The sequence below is a fragment of the Rhincodon typus genome, chromosome 8, assembly GCF_021869965.1.
Source record: "Rhincodon typus isolate 14 chromosome 8, sRhiTyp1.1, whole genome shotgun sequence".
NCBI lineage: Eukaryota > Metazoa > Chordata > Chondrichthyes > Orectolobiformes > Rhincodontidae > Rhincodon > Rhincodon typus.
In genome coordinates, this window is record NC_063339.1 from 19,225,071 (window position 1) to 19,247,861 (window position 22,791).

The following is a 22,791-nucleotide window of genomic DNA, read 5'->3' on the forward strand; positions in this document are numbered from 1 at the left end:
AGTCACCTATGTTATTTATTTGTTATTTTCTCTCCTTTATCTCCTCCATCACTGATTCAACCATGTTTCCAACTCAATATCAATTTATGTTCAAAACCCATCGGGGCAATGCAATAATACCAAAAGTAGGAAGAGAAGGATGGGATTCAATTAAAATGGAGTTTGAGTGGGATTTACCCAATCATATGATTAATTATTTTTATTCATTAACAGAATGTGGGCATCACTGGTTGGGCCAGCATTTTTTACCCATCCATAATTCCCCAGAGTTAAGAGTTAACCGTATTGGTGTGGCCTGGAGTCACATGTAGGTCAGACCGGGTACGGATGGCAGATTTCCTTCCTGAAAGGACATTAGTGAACCAGATGGGTTTTCCAACAGTGACAAATGTTTCATGGTCATCATTAGATTTTTAATTCCAGATTTTATTTTTAATTGAATTCAAATTCCACCATCCGCCATGGCAGGGTTCAAACCTGGGTCTTCAGAACAATAGTTGGGACTCTGGATTAATAGTTCAGTGATAATGCTACTTGTGATGTTTTTATAAACCACAGTAACCTACAGAACTACTTTCTATATTAACAAGTACTACACTGAAATGTCAGGCTTGAAGCATCAAATTAATTCTATTGTGGACTCCAATTTGAAGCGTTTTGATTCAGGGAGTGTACAGCAACAGTCTAAGACATGCTGACTCTTAGAAGTAGAAATTGATTGGGAGGATGAAGGTGTGCTGACTGCAATTCTGAGCATGAAATGAAATAGTGGGAATGAAACAATATCCTGGTTGATTGAGAGATATATGTGACAGAGCAATTTTGAAATGGAAACAACTGTAATTACAATTTTAAAAAAAGCCACAGGCTCGGAGAGAAGTAGATATTGCCACATTCTTCATTTAACTGTGAGCCATTCATGGTCAAGGTATGTGATAAACCTCAAGTGTAATGAAGGATTAGTGCTAAGATTGAAATTTGATGCAGATCAGAGTTCAGCACAGGTGGGGAATTGAGGTGCTAGGTATTATATTTAACTTTCTGTAGCTGCTAAATGTTCAACTTTCATTTGGTGAACAGGTAGGTGAATATATGATAAATTTTTTTAAAAAGATTTTATCTCTCCAAACATGGATAGCAGTTTAAACTGGTATTGGAAAGATGTAAATGTTGCATTAAATTTGCTGCTTATTTAGTTAAACAACTTGTGTAATGAATGACAACGGTTGAACAATATTTTTAAACTTGAAACGTAATTAACTAAATCTCATACAATAAAGATGTCAGGACAAGTGATGTGTTGCTACTGTAGCATGTGGATATTGTTGGACACCAGTTTGATTCATGGCAAACGCATTGGCAATAAACATCTGCAACTGATCAATTTGATGAACTAGAGTCTGAACTTTGAACACTGCAAATGCATCAGGAAAAGCAACATTGTGATGTAAGGTAGCATGTCTATGTTAATGATGATTATAAAACTGGTGATGCTGCTCTGACATCAGCAGAGCAGAGAGAGAGAGAGAAAAGTGATCAAAACTGAAAGTTGAGCAGGACAGAAATACTGTATCAGACAGCAACAGCCACTATATCATGGTGCAAATAAAGATATAACAAGGTAAATTGAGAGTGAAAGAGAATTACCCCACATTAAAGGCAAGCTGGAGGTGCAAGTGACTCAGAGCAGTCTAACAAGATCTATCAGATAGACAAGGCTGATCTAACAAGTGCAGCCACTAAGAGTGTAGTATCTGAAACAAGAGAATACAGGCAGTCTAGAATCCAGAAAGAGACAACCATGCGGGCTTCAGTTTATGACAGACATGCAATCTATAGAAATAGCTGCAGCACACGTTTGCAGCAGAGATCTCTCGAAGCAGAAGTTATCAGGACTCTTTGTCCCAGGAGGCAGTCACATCCCTTAACCAATAATCTAGATTTTAGATTTCATTGTTACATGTACCCAAGTACAGAATTACAGTGGAAAGTGCATAATTTCACCACACAAACTTAAGTACAAAAAAGAAAGCTTAGTTACAAGGTATAAAAGAACCGAGAGTTAAAAATTTAAGCATTACTTCATAGAATAGTAGAAAAATAAAGAAATAGATAATGGTTTACATTAAAGTCTTTCATAGTTTAACATAGTCTACAGGGAAGGCAAAGGCCTGGTGTTATTATCGCTAGACTATTAATCCAGAAACCCAGCTGATGTTCTGGGGACCTGGGTTCGAATCCCAACACGGCAATGGTGGTATTGTTATTCAAAAAAAAAATACCAGCCTGGAATTAAGAGTCTACAGATCACCATGAAATCATTGCCGATTGTCAGGGGGGAGAAAAAGCATCTAGCTCACTAATGCCCTTCAGGGGAGGAAATCTGCACCCATACCTGGTCTGGCCTACAGCTGACTCCAGACCCACAGCAATGTGGTTGACTCTCAACTGCCCTCTGAAATGGCCTAGCAAGCCACTCAGATATATCAATCTGTACATAGACTCAAAGAAATGGAACTGGATGGATCACATGACATTGACCTAGGCCCCGGAAAAGACAATGGCAGAAACAGCCCTGCTGACCATGCAAAGTCCTCCTCACTAACATCTGGGGGTTAGTGCCAAAAGTGGGAGAGCTGTCTGACAGACTAGTCAAGCAACAGCCTAATACAGTCATATTCACAGAATCATACCTTGCAAACAATGTCCCAGACACTACCATCACCATTCCTGGATATGTCCTGTCCCACGGGCAGGACAGACCCAGCAGAGGGGACTGCACAGTGGTATGCAGCCGGGAGGGAGTTGCTCTGGGAGTCCTCATCATTAACTCCCGACCCCATGAAGTTTCATGGCTTCAAGTTAAAGATGGGCAAGGAAACCTCCTGCTGATTACCACATACTGTCCTCCTTCAGCTGGTGAATTGGTACTCCTCAATGTTGAACAACACTTAGAGGAAGCACTGAGGATGGCAAGGGCACAAAATGTACTCTGGGTGGGGGATTTCATTGTCCACCACCAAGAGTGGCTCGGCAGCAGTACTACTGATTGAGTTGGTTGGGTCCTACAGGACATAGCTGCTAGACTGTGTCTGCGGCAGGTGGTGAGGGAACCAGCAAGAGGGAAAAGCATACTTGACCTCATCCTTACTAATCTGCCAGCTGCAGTTGCATCTGTCCGTGACAGTATCGGTAAGAGTGACCATCACACAGTCCTTGTGGAGACGCAGTCCCGCCTTCACATTGAGAACAACCTCCATCGTGTTGTGTGGCACTATCACCATGCTAAATGGGACAGACTTCGCACAGATCTAGCAACTCAAGCCTGGGCATCCATGAGACGCTGCAGGCCATCAACAGCAGCAGAATTGTACTCCAGCAAACTCTGTAACATCATGGCCCGGCATATCCCCCACTCAACTGTTACCATCAAGCCAGGGGATCAACCCTGGCTCAATGGAGAGGGCAGGAGGGCATGGCAGGAGCAGCATCAGGCATACCTGAAGATGAGGTATCAACCTGGTGAAGCCACCAAACAGGACTACTTGCACGCCAAACAGCGAAAGCAGCAAATGATAGACAGAGCTAAGTGATCACACAATCAATGGATCAGATCTAAGCTCTGCAGTCCTGCCTCATCCAGTTATGGATGGTGGTGGACAATTAAACAACTCACTGGAGGAGGAGGCTCCACAAATATCCCCATCCTCAAGGGTGGAAGAGCCCAGCACATCTGTGCAAAAGATAAGGCTGAAGCATTCGCAGCAATCTTCAGCCAGAAGTGCTGAATGGATGATCCATCTCGGCCTGCTCCAGTGGTCCCCAGCATTACAGATACCAGTCTTCAGCCAATTCGATTCACTCCATGCGATATCAAGAAACAGTTGGAGACACCAGATACTGCAAGGGCTACCGGCCCTGACAACATTCCGGCAATAGTACTGAACACTTGTGCTCCAGAACTTGCCGCTCCCCTAGCCAAACTGTTCCAGTACAGTTACAACACTGGTCTCTACCCGACAATGTGGAAAATTGCCCAAGTATGTCCTGCACACAAAAAGCAGGACAAATCCAACCCAGCCAATTACCGCCCCATCAGTCTCCTCTCAATCATCAGTAAAGTGATGAAAGGTGTCATCAACAGTGCTATTAAGCAGCACCTGCTCAGAAATAACCTGCTCAGCGACGCCCAGTTTGGGTTCCACTAGGGCCACTCAGCTCCTGACCTCATTACAGCCTTGGTTCTAGCGTGGACAAAAGAGCTGAATTCCAGAGGTGAGGTACGAGCGACAGCCCTTGATATCAAGACTGCATTCGACCGAGTGTGGCATCAAGGAGCCCTGGCAAAACTGGAGTCAATGGGTGTCAGGGGGCAAACGCTCCGGTGGTTGGAGTCATGCCTGACACATAGGAAGATGGTCGTGGTTGTGGGAAGTCAATCATCTCAGCTCCAGGACATCTCTGCAGGAGTTCCTCAGGGTAGTGTCCTGGGCCCAACCATCTTCAGCTGCTCCATTAATGACCTTCCCTCCATCATAAGGTCAGAATTGGGGATGTTCGCCGATGATTGCACAATGTTCAGCACCATTCATGACTCCTCAGACACTGAAGCAGTTCATGTTCACATGCAACAAGATTTGGACAATATCCAGGCTTGGGCTGACATGTGGCAAGTGACATTCATGCCACACAAATGACAGGCTATGACCATCACCAATAAGAGACAATCTAACCACCACCCCTTGACATTCAACAGTGTTACCATCACTGAATCCCCCACTATCAACATCCTGGGGGTTACCATTGACCAGAAACCCAACTGGACTCACCACATAAACACAGTGTCTACAAGAGCCTGAAGACCAGAAGCTAGGAATACTGCGGAGAGTAACTCACCTCCTGATTCCTGAAAGCATGTCCACCATCTACAAGGTACAAGTCAGGAGTGTGATGGAATACTCCCCACTTGCCTGGATGAGTGCAGCCCCAACAACACTCAAGAAGCTTGACACCATCCAGGACAAAGCAGCCTGTTTGACTGGCACTACATCTACAAGCATTCACTCCCTCCACCACTGATGCTCAGTAGCAGCAACGTGTACTATCTACAAGATGCACTGCAGAGATTCACCAAAGATCCTCAGGCAGCACCTTCCAAACCCACGACCACTTCCATCTAGACGGGCAGCAGATATATGGGAACACCAACACCTCCAATTTCCTCTCCAAGTCACTCACCATCCTGACTTGGAAATATATCACCGTCAAAAACCTGGAATTCCCTCCCTAATAGCATTGTGGGTCAACCCACAGCAGGAGGACTGCAGCGATTCAAGAAGGCAGCTCACCACCACCTTCTCAAGGGCAACTTGGGCAAGAAATGCTGGCCAGCCAACGATGCCCACATCCCACAAATGAATTAATAAATAAAAAAATCCTAGGAAAATAAAGGATTAAGTTAAAGTTCAACAGTCTTCGATGAGTCCGCCACTTATCTTGCTCTGCTGTCTGTTCTCATTGCTGGCGCACATACCGCTGCCTCTTTGATCTCTTCTGGTGCCTCGGGAACATGCCCAGGCAGAATCCATTCACACACCAAGCCGAGGCACCACCATGAATCACCTAGAGACCAGCTGACATACCGCTGAGAGATAAGGTTGAGAACCACCGAGAGATCAGGCCAGGACTCGCCACTAGCTGTTGAGAGACAAGGCTGAGAACCGCCGAGAGACCAAAGGGGGAAGAAAAGAGAAAAAAGAAGGAAACAGAAGGAGTGAAGGAGCTCCAGGTGGAGCGTACTCCTCTGCCGCCATCTTGAACAGACTTTAAATTTTGTCCAGGGTCAGAGACAGGAAGCTATACCTATGAGTGAGAGTGGGGCTGCCAATGTAATGGTGAGGTAGAGAGCGTGCCTCGAGACTGAAAGACCCTCTGAAGAGATTTTTAAAATCTTGTTTAATAGAAGAAGCGGTAGCTGACAGGCCATCATGATGGAAGTATAACCTGTCTATTGAACTGCTATTGGCTGCATCTATGGTCCGCAAGCTTTGGTGGTGTGAAGGGGTTGGAATTCTTCTGTGTATGGAATGCTGACCCTGTACTGATCTGCTACCTGGAAGAGAATTTCTGTGGGCTTATTTTTAACCTCTTTTCTGGGTGGGTAGATGTCACCAGCACTTCTCCAAACCCACTGCCTGCCCCAAAATTCACAGCAAAACTGGCTCGGGAGGGGACAATAATAGGAGACCAGCATCATGGCTGGCAGCAGGATACTGTAAACCATTCTGTCTTGCAACCTGCATCTGCAGCCCTCTTGAATATTTGGTCTGTATTGAACAAATGATAAAGGGAGAAGCCAGTAATGCATGCTGATCTTGGCAGCGTGCCAAGTAAGTTAAAGCGATTGCTCTGAAAATAATTTTCACCACTGTCAGATCACCCCTTACATTTCCTGGCTCTAGTGGAAAAGTCTTAATATCTCACGTTTTTCTTCATATTAGCAAAATTGATTGCATTCTTCCACTAAGTGAAATGATCATGAGCCAAGCCCCATTCAGACTGCAGTGTATAATCTGATTTGATGCTTCCGCATTGTACAGAGTTAGAACTGTATTTCAAAGGTGATGGAGTAGAGTTTCTACTTGATTTTCTAGTTTTCAGTGTAATTTGTCTAACCCAGCATAGGATTGTAGAATTCAACGTGTGAATCACATCAGACAAAAACCAAGTTGCTGCAATCTTTTGCCCTAATTTAAGCAAGATTGGGACTATTAGGAGATTTCCCAACTCAGGAAACCTGTCTTAACACCGATGGCTCTGTCACATGCAATCATTGAATGGATTGAAATCTTCTAACTCTTATCTTTCACATCCCATCAAGCCACCACTGCTCCACACCCCTCTCTATACTACTCTGTGCAACCTCATACCCCTGTGATAATGAAACCTATTCAAAGTGTTTAAATCTCCTCAAGTTATCAATTTGTTGTAAAAGCAAATGCATTTCTATTCTACTATCCAGACCAAAGGCAGCTGTTCCTTTACCAGCTGTTCAAACCCCACAACCTGCAAGATTCACTCCCAGTCATCATCTTGATTTGGAAATATGTTGCCATTCCTTCAGTGTTGCTGGGTCAAAATCCTGGAATACTCTCCCTAACAGCATTGTGGGCCTACCTACTGCACACGGGAGATGCAGTATGAAATAACTCCACAGCTGCCGGTATCCTGAACTTTATACATCACTGGACCTGACTTCGTGTTGACCATGCCTCTTACCCTTACAGGCCCATTCCTCTGGTTCCTACACCAAACGTCATCCCTGAAGTAAGCTGTCTCTCTCGCTTGGCGGAGTCATGTGTCCAACATTGGTGTTCCTGATATCATTTTACCCTTCCCCGAACCCCGCCCCCAGGCCTGGGAAGATCAGATTTAAATTGTGATGTGGAGGTGCCAGTGTTGGACTGGCGTGGACAAGGTCAGAAATCACACGACACCAGGTTATAGTCCAACAGGTTTATTTGAAAACACAAGCTTTCAGAGTCTTACTCCTTTTTCAGGTGTTAGTGAGAGAGGTAGTATCAGACACAGAATTTAGAAGTAGAAGATCAAAGGGTCGCGCCACAGTTGATGAAATAAACAAACCTAAGATGCTGTTAAATATTTAATCAGTTAGAAGGTTTTAATTGATTAATATGTATATGTAAATCGCCAAATTCCTTTGAAGTCACTGTCCTGAGAGAACTAAAGGTTTCATCAGTGTAAATAAGAGGTGACATTTTAGGTCAGACAATGCATGTTAGGTGTGAGGCCTTGTTTAGAATCTGTTCGTGTTTTGGGTTGGAGCCAGACTGGTTTTATTTCTAAAATTGGAATTTATAAAACACCACATTGACTGACTATCCAAAAGATGTGTGCTTTTTGAACAAAATAGAATGTATCTACAAATACAAATTCACTATACAAATACAGATTTGTGTGTGTGTGTGTGTTGTGTGTGGCAGAGTGAATGTGTGCGTGTGCATGTGCGCGCGTATGTGTGAGAGAGAGTGAGTGTGTACATGTGTGCGTGTGTGTGGTGTGTGTGTGTGTGTGCACGCGCAGAGTGTTCTCCCCATCAGGGACTCTGTTCTAACTATCCATGTAATTGCATGAGTGGTGGTCCTATGATCAAATAGCAACCAAGATGGTTTGGTATCTAGTGAAGCTGTAGGCTGTTTCTTTATGCTTGCCTTCAAAGTTTGGGCTGCACTTTCTGCCAGAACATTGGATGGTGGATGGTTTGGAGCTGTCCTTACATGTCGAATACCATTTGACTTCGGGTAAAACTCAAATTCCCTGCTGATTAACAATGGCCTATTATCTGTGACCAACACTTCCAGGAGTCCCTGTAATGCAAAAGATGTGTGCAGTTTTTCTATCTCTTCCCCATGTTTAATGAATGAACTCTATGCACGTGCAGTCACTTTGATTGGGTGACCACAATGACTCAGAACATTGAGCCCAGAAAGGACCTGCATACTCGATGTGTAAACGGATCCAGGGTTTACCACGCCATTTCCATGAACGTGGGAGAGCTGCTGGCAGTAATTTTCATCTTTGTTGGCACTCTGGGCACTTTCCCACCAAGGTGGCTATGTCCACGCACAATCCTGGCCACCAGACATAACTTCTTGCCAACATCTTATTTTGGAAACTCTTTGCTCCGGACAATAACACTTGCTCCCCATAATAATACTCTGCCCTCTACTGTGATCTAGTCTCTCCGGGTCCAAAACCATTTTTTCAGTTCCATTTGTGACGGCCTTATGATTTCCCACATTATCACCAACTGTTTCAGTTTTGCCAGGACTGGATCTGTCTGTGTCCAAAGTCTGATATTTTCAGCAATGACTGGAAGTGTATTCAGAAAATGTAAGCCATTACGGCTGCAAATAAGGCAAAGAGCATTACAAAAATGGCAAAGAAAGTATGTCCAGAATGTGACCAACAGATTCCTGTTGCCTGTGAGTCAAGCCTGTGTGGATTCATTTTTATTGGTAGAAGACTACTGAATGTTAAACTGTCTGAGAATTCACCACCGCGTAATTTAGGCAACAAATCAGCAACTAAGAGAAGGAGAACAGAAAGGGCACAGTGAGAGAAGGCAAATTCTCCTCTTACCAAAGACTTGGAAAGTAGAAAACATTCCAGATCAGGCAGTCAATCTTAGCAAATTTGGCGGCAATGGGGCTCCCCAAGATCGCCCCCAGGAAGAAACATGATGATGAGGAAGAAAGGCAATAAGAGGAATTTGGTGGTATAGCTTTCAGATGAATGATCCTTTGTATTTTCAGTGGCTTTAGCAGAAATAAATAGAAAAATAATTAATCAAAAATTGATTCTTTGTCAAAGCATACTAAAACAAATTCAGGCTGAAGGAATGGGCAGCACTGCCTTGTCTCTTTAAGTAGACCTAGAAGGGGTTTGTGGTCCATTATTGTTACAAATCCATGTCCGTAAGGTGCTTGTGGAACTTCCTGACTGCGGATATGACAGCCAAACCTTCTTTCTCTATCTGTGCGTATTTAAGCTCTGCATTAATCAAAGTCATGAATGCATGCGCTTTTGGGTATTTCTCTCCATTGGGATACTTATGAGCTAATACACCCCAATGCCGTTCGCATGTCATTGTGTGCCAACACCTTAGAGGATGATGGCTGTTTCTTCACTTCCCTGAAGGTTATGGCTTAGTTACACAGCCATTTCTAAAGTTGACCCCTTTTTATGGGTTAATGCAAAGGTGCCAGGGTAGAGGCCATGTTGTGTATGAATTTTCCATAATAATTAATGAACTCAAGGAAAGACCTAAGCTCCAGTACAGATATGGGAGCCAGGGTACATTTGATCGCCCACACTTTATCTTCCAAAACGTGTAACCTGGTCTTGTCGACTCTGTAGCCCACGTTGGCCACTTGGGGTGCCTGGATGACACATTTTTCCCTTCTGAGGCATATGCCCCCCTGGGCGAAAAGTTTAAGGACTACCTCCAAGTTCTCTAAGTGCACCTTGTTGGTCTTCCCTATTAATAGCATGTCATCTAGATGAATGGGGACCTGAGGTAGACCTTGTAAAATGTTCTCCATAGCCGCTGAAAAATTGCTCAGGCTGACAATATCCCAAATGGCAGTCTCGTATATTGCTACAATCCCTTATGGGTATTAATTGTAACATACTTCTGGGAATCCTCATCTAATTGCAATTGCAAGTAGGCATGGCTCATGTCCAGCTTTGTGAATGACAGCCCTCCTTGCCAGCTTTGTGTATAAATCCTCTATGTGAGGTTTTGGGTATTTATCCAGCTGCAAAAAGTAGTTTACTGTTTGTTTCAAAGCCCCACAAAGGTGAACTGATCTGTCAGGCTTCACAATCGGTAAGACTGGTGCTGCCCATTCCACAAATTGGACTGGTTTGATGACTCTTTCGCTTTCCAGCCTTCTGATTTCTGCCTCTACTTTTGCCTGGAAGGCAAATGGCACTGGGTGGACCTTGCAGAATTGCTTCCTGGTCAACATGCAAGGTGGCCTTGTCTGCTTTGATAGTCTCTCGACCTTCCTGAAAAACTTTCGGTAATTTAATTAGGACTTCACGCTTTTCTAATTGAAAAATGTTGAGCTAATTGAGATGAATCTTTCTCAACCAATTTCACCCTATCAAGCTTGGACCTGAGCTTTTTACTACAATCGGTGTTAACTGAACTAGCTGCTTCTTATAAGAGACCAAAACCGAAGTCGTACTGTAAAGGCTTCCTGGTCTAGGTCGCAGTCTAGCCGAGGTCATATGGAAACTTCAGGGTTGGAGTCGAGAGTGAAGTTTGTAGGGGAGGTGATGGCCTAGTGATATTATCGCTGGACTGTTAATTCAGAGACGCAGATAATGTTCTGGGGACCTGGGTTCGAATCCTGCTATGGAAGATGGTGGAACTTGAATTCAATAAATATCTGGAATTAAGAGCCTAATGATGACCATGAATCCACTGTTGATTGTCAGGAAAAACCCATCTGATTCACTAATGTCCTTTTGGGAAGGAAACTGCCATCCTTATCTGGTCTGGCCTACATGTGACTCCAGACCCACAGCAATGTGGTTGACTCTTAACTGCCCTCTGGGTAATTAGGGATGGGCAACAAATGCTGTGTAGCCAGTGACGCCCTCATCCCATGAATGAATTAAAAAAAAATAGTGGTTCTGCGACCACTGAAATGGCTGCACTGGTATTGACCTCCATTAGAACTGAGTGACTATTTAATCAGACATTTACTTTGGTTGAGATAACAAGGTATAGAGCTGGAGGAGCACAGCAGGCCAAGCAATATCAGAGGAGCAGGAAAGCTGGCATTTCGGGTCTAGACCCTTCTTCAGAAAAGGACTTGTCCTGTTTTTTATTTACTTTGATTGGTTTTGATTTGGATGTTGCTCAGCAATTTAACTGTTCCAAACTAGGTGTAGGTGACCTTTCCAGGATGAGCACTCTCCTAGATACCGGTCTATGAATTTCTTACTCAATTTACATCTAGTGGAACTCTTTTGCTGCCTTGAGTTCACATGCTGGCAGCAACAATGGTTTGCCAGCCCAGATCCTGAAGAAAATTTTAACTGTTTGACTGTGACTTGGCTTTGTTTTGTGATTTTGCTGTGGGCTGACCCAGAGTCCCTCTGTTCAGGATATATCCTGAATGAAACTATGCAATTGCCCTCACTCAAGTGGTGTTCCCCAAGCTCAGTCGGACTGGCGAGGGTGTCCACCTCCATCAGAAAACCCTACAACTCATATGCGCCATTTGCCTCATTTTTCAATGATCTAGGGGTACAAGTTCATAGTTCCTTGGAAGTGGAGTCACAGGTAGACAGGGTCATGAAGAAAATTTTCAGGGTGGTGTAAGAGTTGGAACATTTTGTTGCAGCTGCACAAGACGTTGGTAAGGCCACATTTGGAGTACCGTGTGCAGTTCTGGTCATTCTACTATAGAAAGGATATAACTAAACTAGAAAGAGTATAGAAAAGATTTATTAGGATGTTACCTGGGCTGGAAGGCTTGACTGTAAGGAGAGGCTGGATAGACTGGGACCTTTATCTCTGGGTCGTGGGAGACTGAGGGGTGACCTTATAGAGGTCTATAAAATCATAAGTGGCACAGGTAAAGTATTGATTTCAAATAAACCTGTTGGGTTATAACCTGATGTCGTGTGACTCCTGACCTAGAGAGGGTTCAGAAGAGATTTAACAGAATGTTGCCAGGCATGGAATATTTGAGGTATAAAGAAAGGCTGGGAGATAGTAAGAACTGCTGGTGCTGGAGTCAGAGATAACACAGTGTGGAGCTGGAAGAACACTGCAGGCCAGGCAGCATCAGAGGAGCAGGAAAGCTGACGTTTCGGGTCGGGACCCTTCTTCAGAAATGGGGGAGGGGGAAGGGAGCTTTGACATAAACAGAGAGAGGAGGGGTGGGATGGTGATAGGTGAATGCGCTGAGGTCTTTCAGGAGGGAGGAGGATAACTTCTTCATGGTAGGCATCCCTAGCTTCTCCAGCCCCACCCCTCCTCTCTCTATTTATGTCAGAGCTCCTTTCCCCCGTCCCCATTTCTGAAGAAGGATCCCGGCCCGAAACGTCAGCTTTCCTGCTCCTCTGATGCTGCCTGGCCTGCTCTGTTCCTCCAGCTCCACACTGGATAGGCTGGGACGTTTTTCACTGAAGACTAGGAGGTTGAGAGGTGACCTTATAGAAGTTTATAATATCATGACGGGTATAGCCAAGGTTAATAGTAGGTGCCTTTTCCCTAGGATGGTGGATTTCAAGACTAGGGGGCTCATTTGTAAAGTGAGAGCAGAGACATTTAAAAAAAGACATGAGGGGCAAATTTTTTTACACAGAGGGTAGGTCATGTGTAGAATGAACTTCCTGAGGAAGTGGCAGGTGCAGCTTTAGTTACAATGTTCACGGACACTTAGATAAGTATATGAATAGGAAAGGTTTAGCGGGATATGGGCCAGGACTAAGCAGGTGGGGATTGTTTAGTTTGGGATTATGTTCAGCATGGACTGAAGGGTCTGTTTCCGTGCTGTATGACTCTCACCTCACCTCATCTCTGGAATTTATTTATTTTGTCCATATTTGGACGAGGCTGTAATGAAGTCTGGAGCTGAGTGGCTTTGCCAAAACTCAAAAGGGGACTCCTTCACTGGTACTAATGGATTGTACATTTAACAATCCTTTTAAATTTCCCTTGGTAGGCAAATTAACTGTAAGATTTTAATAAGAAATACAAATTGTTATATGTTAACTAATAACGATGCCTCATTTGTTATTAATAACACAAGTCATAATATGTGAAGGCAAAACTTTATAAGTGGAAAGGATGTGGCCTTTATCATATGGTGCAATGTTTGTTCTCAAGTGTTTGAAGCAGCTTTCACGATGTTGCAAAATGCTTTTCCAGATTGCATTTAGTAACTTCATAAACAATCAATATGAAACAAGAAAAACAATTGGAATATGGGCAGTAATGCATGCCAACTGCAGAAAACTTTATTAATCTGCGCTAATGGTATGCATCTGCATTTTCAAAGTCACTGTGACTGAACTGCATGTAAATTTCCAAATGGTGACTAAAAATAAAGAAGAAATCATCAAATGTCATCAAAACTGTCAAGACTACAAATAATTTGAACAGTTGATTATGTGGACATATAGCAGATTTTATTGATAAAATCTCATTACTAATTTTGTAGATATTCCAATAAAAATTTAGGTGTAGAATATTTCTGTGTGCTGTGTGCTCTATTAATGTGTCTCACAAATCACATAATACTCATAAATTGTCAGTATATTTTATGAACTGCAGACAGATAGTCAAATGCCTGCATCCCTATTTTAAGAGACTCCATATTATTTACAATATTGCTGAGTCTTGCAATCATCAGTAGGTTTAGAATTATACTGGTGCACAAATGCAATCTCATGCTGTCATATAAGCAGATGCCTATCCTAGAAGATGCTGGCAGAAATCTCCAGGCTCAGTTTTAATGACAAGAACATTGTATGTTATATTCCAGAGGCGCTTCTCAATCCAGATGAAGGAACTTCACAAAGTGCAAACATTTTAAATCTTTTTCACTTCTTTCCACAGTTGGATTTCCAACAATTTCACAATGCTGAAAAGTTTGTAACTCTTTTGTGTCTAGTTCCTGTGATTGTTTTGCTTGATAAGGCTTTCAAAACAATGAGTCATTTCAAACCCTAACCACTCATAGGCTCTGTTTTATACATCAGAGTTGAAACTCTTGGATTTAAGTGTCTGAATGGGTTATTCTTCTCTATTTGAGGAACAAGATCAGTTATAAGAATTTTACAACTTAAATATTTTACCAGTCGCATCTACACCACTCTTTGCAAGTGCTATCTATTTTGTACAGGAACATAACAACAGGAGTATGATATTTTACCCATTGAGCCTGCCCCACCATGGGATATGATCGTGGCTGGTTGAAGATTTCATGGCCTTTACTCACCCCATCCTCATAACCCAGTATGCCACTGGTAAGCAGAAATTCATCAATTTCTACTTTACACATTCTTAAAGTGTGAGCCTCCACAGCCTCTTTGGTAGAGAATTCCAAAGGTTCATCGCCCTCTGAGTAAAATAAATTCTAAAGGCAACACTTTTTATTTGTAAATTGTGCCTCTTTGTTCTAGACTCCCCAAACAGTGAAAATGTCTTACCTGCATCTACCCTTCTAATCTTGTAAATATTTTATAAGTTTCAATAAGATCACCTCTCATTGTTTGAAACTCAAGAGAATACACACCCAGTTTACCCAATCCCTCCTCATAGGACAGTTCTGCCATCCTGTGATCAAATCTAGTAAACTTTCATTCCACTCCCTCTATGGCAGTAATATATTTGCTGAGACTTGGAGAGCAAACCTGCACATAGTACGCCAGGTGTGGTTTATTCAAGTTCCTATGCAATTAAACTATGGCTTCACTAGTCCTGTACTCTAACCCTCTTGCAATAAATGCTCACATTCCATGAGCCAACTTAATAACTTGCTGCACCTGCATGTTAGCCTTCAATGACTTATCGACACGGGCACCTTTTATAAGTTAAGAAATACTCTGCACATGTTTCTTCTAACAAATTGGATGGCATCACATTTTTCCACAGTATATTCCAGTTGTCGTGGTCTTGCCTGTTCACAAAGTCTGTCCAAGTCTTCCTGAAACAACTTTAGAATCTTTTTTAATCTTTTGTCTATATCATTTTCAGTTTGCATTGTTTACATATCCATGGAATTATATCACCATTTCTTCACTGTCACTGGATCACAGACTTGGATTTCTCTTCCTAACAGCACTGAGACGAGGACTGGTACAGTTCAATCCAGCAATTTGCTGCTATCTTCTCAGATAGCCATGGGCAGGAAACTGTGAGGATTCAGTTCTGGTCAATGATGCCCATATCCCAACAACTAATCTAAAATAATGATTTGCGTTAATGGTTTCAATGAAGGACATGTAATTCTGGACCGAATTTGGTCTGTCCGATAATGGCTGTTAAAGTGGGTCAGCTGAACACAGAGCTGACCAGTCATTCAGTCATTCTCGCAGGCACCCAGTTAAGTTGCCTGCTGCCAGTGCAGCTGATCTGTTAATGACTGCAGTCCGTGCCCATAAGCTGCTGGCCCTCAGTGGCCTGAGCAGCGCTACCAGGGACAGGGAAGTATAATACAACCTGCAAGTGAGAGGTTGTGGGGAATTAATTTGCAAGTGGTAGAAGGGAATCCCCTCTGACGGAATCCCTGCCTGTGGCTTCCTCTTTGCTTTAAGAAATAATCCCCTCTGGCTGTCATAAGAAGGCTGCATCCATTTAGCTGGTGACCCCCTCCCACAGCTGATGACTCCATAAATTGTGTCTTTAGTTAGACAAATTAATTGCCTGCCTTTGTGAAGGGGGAGAGTCTGTCTAATCTCATTGGTCCAATCTCAATTCTGTTTTAACTGCATTTAACTGCTTTAACTGAAAACATACTTTGATTGAAAAGTAATGATGAGTTGAATGGATCTTGTTGCTAATAGTGTGTATGTCATTCTATGGTGAAGGAAGAGTTAGTTTGCAATTTCACTTGCAAGGTCACTGCACATTACTAGATGACTTACTTCCCTGACTGCTAACTTGGTGATAAAGGCATTTTAGTGACTGAGGTGTAGACCAGGGTATCACAGATGGAATAGTTCCTTCAGAAACATGAAAGGAGAAGGGAACATGGGTTTAGTAGTTGCATTATGCTGGAGTTGGTGGAAATGCCAGAGGTTATTCATTGAATTCAGAGGCTGTAGAGTGGAAGGTTATAGGAACCTAACACCCTAGCTTAGTTTAAAAATAAACCCCAAGAATTGTGGATGCTTGAAATCGGAAAGAAAAATAGAAACTGCTAGGTAACAATAAGTGGCAGATGTGGCAGCAACTGTAGAGAGAAAGCACAGTAAATGTTTCAAGTCCAGTGATCCTTCTTCAGAACCGATTGTAGCTAGGAAAAGGTTGGTATATATGCTGAAAATGGGGTGGGGGAAGGCAGGAGGGCTAAACAATAGATGGAGATTGAGCCCAGAGGGACAACAAAAGTCGGACAGACAAAGAAATGTGTTAACATCAGCCGAGGAGACTGAATAGCTACTAATGGGAACCATTAGTTCTAGCATCTCATTTCCTACAGTCTTTGGCACTCAATATCGAGTTCAATAATTTTAGGGCCTGAGCACCTTCTCTGACATCCTTACTTAAACCCCCACCCACCAGGTCTTGTCATCACATGGGCTGCTATAACAACCATTCCATCGTCAGCTACTAATGGTTCCAATTAGCTCCAGCCACCAATCTGCCGTCTTCCCAAATCATCTTCAGCATATATACCAACCTTTTCCAAGCTAAAATCAGTTCTGAAGAAGGGTCACTGGACCCAAAACATTAACTCTGCTTTCTCTCCACAGATGTTGCCAGACCTGTTGAGTTTCCCAGCAATTTCTGTTTTTGACCCTAGCTTAGTTCTTGGAGGAGGGGAAAGTGTGAGAACATCCCTCATGTGAACTGTATAGTTAAGAGTCTCATCAACCATGGTTGGCGTAAAAGAAAGGAAGGCATATCAACAATGTTATAGGAGACAGAACAATCTTTTCCTGCTCTGATCCTATTTTAGATGCCTGTGACCCTAGAAGTGGGGGAGTGTTCTAGTTATTGACTGGGGAAAGATCGGATCAGGGTGGGTTGGAGAATTTGGGGGTGGAGGGGCAAATGGTTTGCTCTATAATGCTGTGAAGTGAGAGTGACAGCCCTCGATATCAAGACCGCATTTGACTGAGTCTGGCATCAAGGAGCCCTAGCAAAACTGGTGTCAGTGAGAATGGGGGAATCTCTCTATTAGTTGGAGTCATGCCTGGCACACAGGAAGATGGTTATGATTGTTGGATACCAGTGATCCCAGCTCCAGGTTGTCTCTGTAGGAGTTTCTCAGGGTAATGCCCTAGGCACAACCATTTTCAGCTGCTTCATTAATGACCCTCCCTCCATCAATGGTCAGAAGTGGGGATGCTTGCCAATAATTGTACAATATTCAGCAACATTCGCGACTCTTCAAATACTGACCCAGTCCATGTCCAAATGCAACAAAACCCGGACAATATCCAGGCTTGGGCTGAAAAGAAGCAAGTAGCATTCATGAGAACATAAACATAAGAACATAAGAACTAGGAGCAGGAATAGGCCATCTGGCCCCATGAGCCTGCCCCGCCATTTAATAAGATCATGGCTGATCTTTGAGACTCAGCTCCACTTACCCGTCCACTCACCATACCCCTTAATTCCTTTACTGTTCAAAAATTTATCTAGCCTTGCCTTAAAAACATTCAGTGAGGTAGCTTCAACCGCTTCACTGGGCAGGGAATTCCACAGATTCACAACCCTTTGGGTGAAGAAGTTCCTCCTGACCTCGGTCCTACACCTGCTTCCCTTTATTTTGAGGCGATGCCCTTTAGTCCTAGTTTCACCTGCTAGCGGAAACAACCTCCCTGCCTCCACTTTATCTATTCCCTTCATAATCTTATATCTTTCCTTAAGATCTCCCCTCATTCTTCTGAATTCCAATGAGTATAAGCCCAGTCTACTCAGTCCCTCCTCATAATCCAACCCTCTCAACTCTGGAATCAACTGAGTGAATCTCCTCTGCACCCGCTCCAGTGCTAGTATATCTCTTCTCAGGTAAGGAGACCAAAACTGCACACAGTACTCCAGGTGTGGCCTCACCAGGACCCTATACAGCTGCAGCATAGCCTCCCTGTTTTTAAACTCCATCCCTCGAGCAATGGCAGACAGAATTCCATTTGCCTTTTTAATTACCTGCTGCACCTGCAATCCCACCTTCAGCGATTCATGCACAAGGACACCCAAGTCCCTCTGCACAGCAGCGTGCTGCAATTTTTTACCACTTAAAACATAGTCCATTTTGCTGTTATTCCTACCAAAATGGATGACCTCACACTTATCAACATTGTACTCCATCTGCCAGACCTTTGCCCACTCACTTAGACTATCTATATCCCTCTGCAGACTTTCAGTGTCTTCTACATACTTTGCTCTACCACTCACCTTAGTATCATCTGCAAATTTTGACACACCACACTTAGTTCCCAACTCCAAATCATCTATGTAAATTGTAAACAATTGAGGTCCCAACACTGATCCCTGAGGCATACCACTAGCCACTGACCGCCAACCAGAAAAACACCCATTTACCCCTACTCTTTGCCTTCTACTGGTCAACCAATCCTCTATCCATGCCAATACATTACCTGTAATACCTTGCAACTTTACCTTATGTAGCAGCCTTTGGTGTGGCACCTTGTCAAATGCCTTCTGGAAATCCAGATACACTACATCCACAGGTTCCCCATTGTTCACCATTCATGGCACTGAAATTCCAGGCAATGATCATCACCAATAAGACACAATGTAACTGCCACCCCTTGACATTCAATGGTGTTACCATTACCGAATACCCCACTATCAACTTCCTGGGGGTTACCATTGACCAGAACTGAACTGGACTCACTATATAAATACCATGGCCTCAAGAACAGAGTTAGAGGCTAAGAGTACTGCAATAAGTAAACTCACCTCCTGACTGCCTGAAACCTCTACACATCTACAAGGCATAAGTCAAAAGTGTGGTGGAATACTCCCCAGCTTCCCGGATGAGTGCAGCTCCAATAATACCCATGAAGCTCAACATCATCCAGGACAAAGCAACCCAGTTGATTGGCACCATGTCCACAAATATTTAGTCACTCCACCACCCATGCTTAGCAGCAGTGGTGTGTGTTAGCTACAAGATGCATTGTTGAAAGCCACCAAAGATCCTTCCAAAAACAAAATCACTGTCATCTAGAAGGACAGGGGCAGCAGATACACAGGAACACTACGACTTGTAAGTTCGCCTCCAAGCCACTCACCATCTTAACTTGGAAATATATCGCTATCCTTTCACTGTCACTGGTTCAGATCCTAAGGGCATTGTATGTCAAATTACAACACATGGGCTGCAGTGGTTCAAGAAGTCAGCTCATCACCACCTTCTCAAGGGACAAGCAAGAAATGCTGGCCAGCCAGGATGTCCATGTCCCATGAGAGAATTTTATATAAAGCTTTTGGAGATCTGATGGGGTCTCAGACATTAGAATGGCACAGGTGCGTGTACAGGTCCTTGGTGTGAACCCAGGAGTATCCCATCATTCACCATGTTGCAAAATAACTCCTTTGTTACGATCATGTCAAGGAAGTGCCCACTTACTTAATCAGACTGACTAATGGCACTGAAAGAACAACCACTCAGTTTCTGTTTGTAAGACCTCCTAAATTGAATACAAACATTGTATTGTGTTCAAACGTTTCACTACCTTACTCTCATATTCTAAGTTTTCCCCTTATTTTTAGCATTCTTCCTCACCTATCTACACATACTTCATCTTGCCTGTAGCCTGTGCACTGACTGTTACATTCTCCCTCTCCCCAGGAGCAGGATTGCAGGTGGGATAGGGTTTGTATAAAATTGGTATCAGTCTTGAAGCAAATGTCCATCACCTGCACACCTGCCCCAGACCTTGTGGTTATTCTACCAGCAGAGAAGGAGCCAGTCATGCACTTCTAAGGTTATATTGGCCCTTAGAGGGAGTACATTGTAGGTTTATAGCAATGATACCTGGACTTCAGGGGTAATGAGGAGAGATTTTACAATTTAGGCCTGACTTCTCTAGAATTTAGAATGGTAAGGGGTGATCTGATTGAAGTCTTCAACGTATTAACAGGAAAATGCAGGGTAGATAATTGTAGTGTTTGGAATGAGAGCCAGGTGGATCTCATTCACTATGAGATTCTTGATTGCTGCTGTTAACCTGGACCAATCAGGGAGCTCTGGCTGACAGATATAAACAGGAGATTCTGAGAGTCTCCTTATTCTAGGGGCTAACTCTAAGCTGGCTGGTCAGAGTCCATGTACTGTGCGCATATAAATAAAGGGTGACTTGGTGATGGGATACTGGCCTCTGTGCAGTTATTTCAATAATGGTCAGCTAGTTCCACTGGTTAGGGATTTAAGAACTAGGGAACATAGTCTAAGAATTAGGACCAGACCATTCGAGAGACATGTTAGAAAGCACTTCTACACACAAAGGATGGTAGATATCTAGAATTCTTTCCAACAAATGGCAGTAGATGCTGGATTAGTTGTTAATATTGTGTCTAAGAGGAAGGATTTTTTTTTAAGTAAAGGTGTAATGAGCTATGGCCCAAAGGCAGTTATATGGAATTAGGTCACTGATTAGCCAAGATCCCATTGAATGGTGGACTAGCATTGAGGGGCTTAATGGCCTAAACCTGTTCCTATGTCACTATGTCTTGTGTTCCCTCAGCAAATAGAAGCCAGTGAGTCTTGCGCACCTAAGGATCTTGTCGCACTTTTATCTGTAGCAAATCCAGGTCTGGTCATGAAGCAATCAGGTCAAGCCAGACAGCCTGACACCCCATGGCCATTGGAGGCTCCAGCAGGCTGCAAGTCACATGCTCTAGGGTCCCCACCCCTTTACCCTTTCCAACCATGATCTTCACCTCTCCTTTCTGTCCTGACCAAGGTGAGACTCCAGACTGCCTGTTTATTCTGACTCTAATGCTGAATGTCTTCTTCTTTGCCTGACTGCATTCTAGCAATAACTACTGCTTCTGGCGGTACTATTGTGATAAGGGACACACTGGCCTCCTGTTTATCTGTCTGTTTTTTGAGGTGGACCTTCCTCTTATGAGGGGCAGAGGTCCTGCCTCTAAAATTAAAGGGTGCCAATTCAAGATAGGCATGTGCCTGTTTTGTAGGCTAGCATCACCACTGCCCCAACAATAATATTCATCTTTCTTTTTCAGTTCTTGATCTTTACTCCAGAACACAGCCTACGGTCCAGCTATCTGGAACGAACGTGAATATACAAAAGAGATATTAATTAACCTTCTAAGTATGAAATAATGAAAGTAGCAAATTACCCCAAATTTATCCTTGTATGCATGTCTAATTATGTTGAGATGTCTCAATGGGTTTAATGTTAACAGTGTAGTTCAATCTACAAACTGCATTTCTATTAAACTGTTCCAATGAAATTTCTCATTTTGCTTTGAACTGTGAACCACAAAGATTAAAAAAGAACAGTTTGTTTTGAAAAATTGTTGTCTTGTAAAATATTGCATGCTGTTTCCTGCAATCGTTAAATTATAATGTGTTCATAAAATAGCCATGGTAAACAAAGATAGTTGAGGGTAGCTACTGTAGATCTTGACATAAATTGATCCAGTGTATCAGACATTGTTAAATATACTGGTATATCATTTTGAACTCCCATCTTGTCAGCTATGAACTGCTATACTTGCATTGATAGTCTGCCTTCTTTTTTCACCTCAGAAATGCATGTTTTGCTCACCTTATGTAATAAGTCAATGCATAAGATCAAGTAGGTGATGTGGGCTACGTTACAACGTAGATGCACAGGAGTTTCAGATTCAGTCTTACAACAGACCATGCACAGAATAGCAAGTGACGAACAGAAATGAGTCCTCCAGCAAGAATGAACCATGAACCGGTTTCAAGCTAACAGTAACAGCTTTTGATAACTCATCAAATAATTGAATTGCAGTAAGGGAATTCAGTACAATTGGAAACCTGATGCAAGTGTGGAAGAAGAAAGAATCAACATTGAAGTTGATGCTCCTGACCAATACACCACTGAACAGGAAACAGCCATCTGCCTAATCTTGAGAAGCATATATTAGAACGTATTCACAAAATTCAATAGAACGGCTACGTTGACACCAGAAATGCAATGTCACTGCCTAAGTCGGCCAATACAGAATGTGATCCCAACAAATACTTTAGACCAGTGGCGGAAAAATGATACCTCTGATGCAACAGAAGACCAATATTGCTCAGAGTATTGAAGCCTAAATGCCAATATTACCATTTCCAGCTGTTCATCATCATGAGTACCCATTAATTCACATCAGAAACATGGATGAGAAGCCAAAAACAAATTGCTGGTAAGTCTCAGCAGGTCTGGCAGCTTCCGTGGAGAAAAATCAGTTAATATTTCAAGTTGAGTGACCCTTCTTCAGAACTGATGGCAGCTAGGCAAAGGGTAACCCCTATTCAGAAGAGAGAGTTGGGGGGA

At 43.0% G+C, this 22,791-nt stretch overlaps 1 protein-coding gene across 1 annotated transcript in view; it reads left to right on the top strand.

The window, feature by feature from the left end:
* Window positions 1–6,361: 6,361 nt before the first annotated feature.
* The window catches only part of LOC109931764 (UPF0547 protein C16orf87 homolog), a 123,482-nt gene continuing 107,052 nt past the window's right edge, over window positions 6,362–22,791 (top strand). The window contains 3 exon segments of the mRNA XM_048600044.1: window positions 6,362–6,389; window positions 8,919–9,083; window positions 9,279–9,386. Of these exon segments, the coding sequence (XP_048456001.1) occupies window positions 6,362–6,389; window positions 8,919–9,083; window positions 9,279–9,386 (301 nt within the window).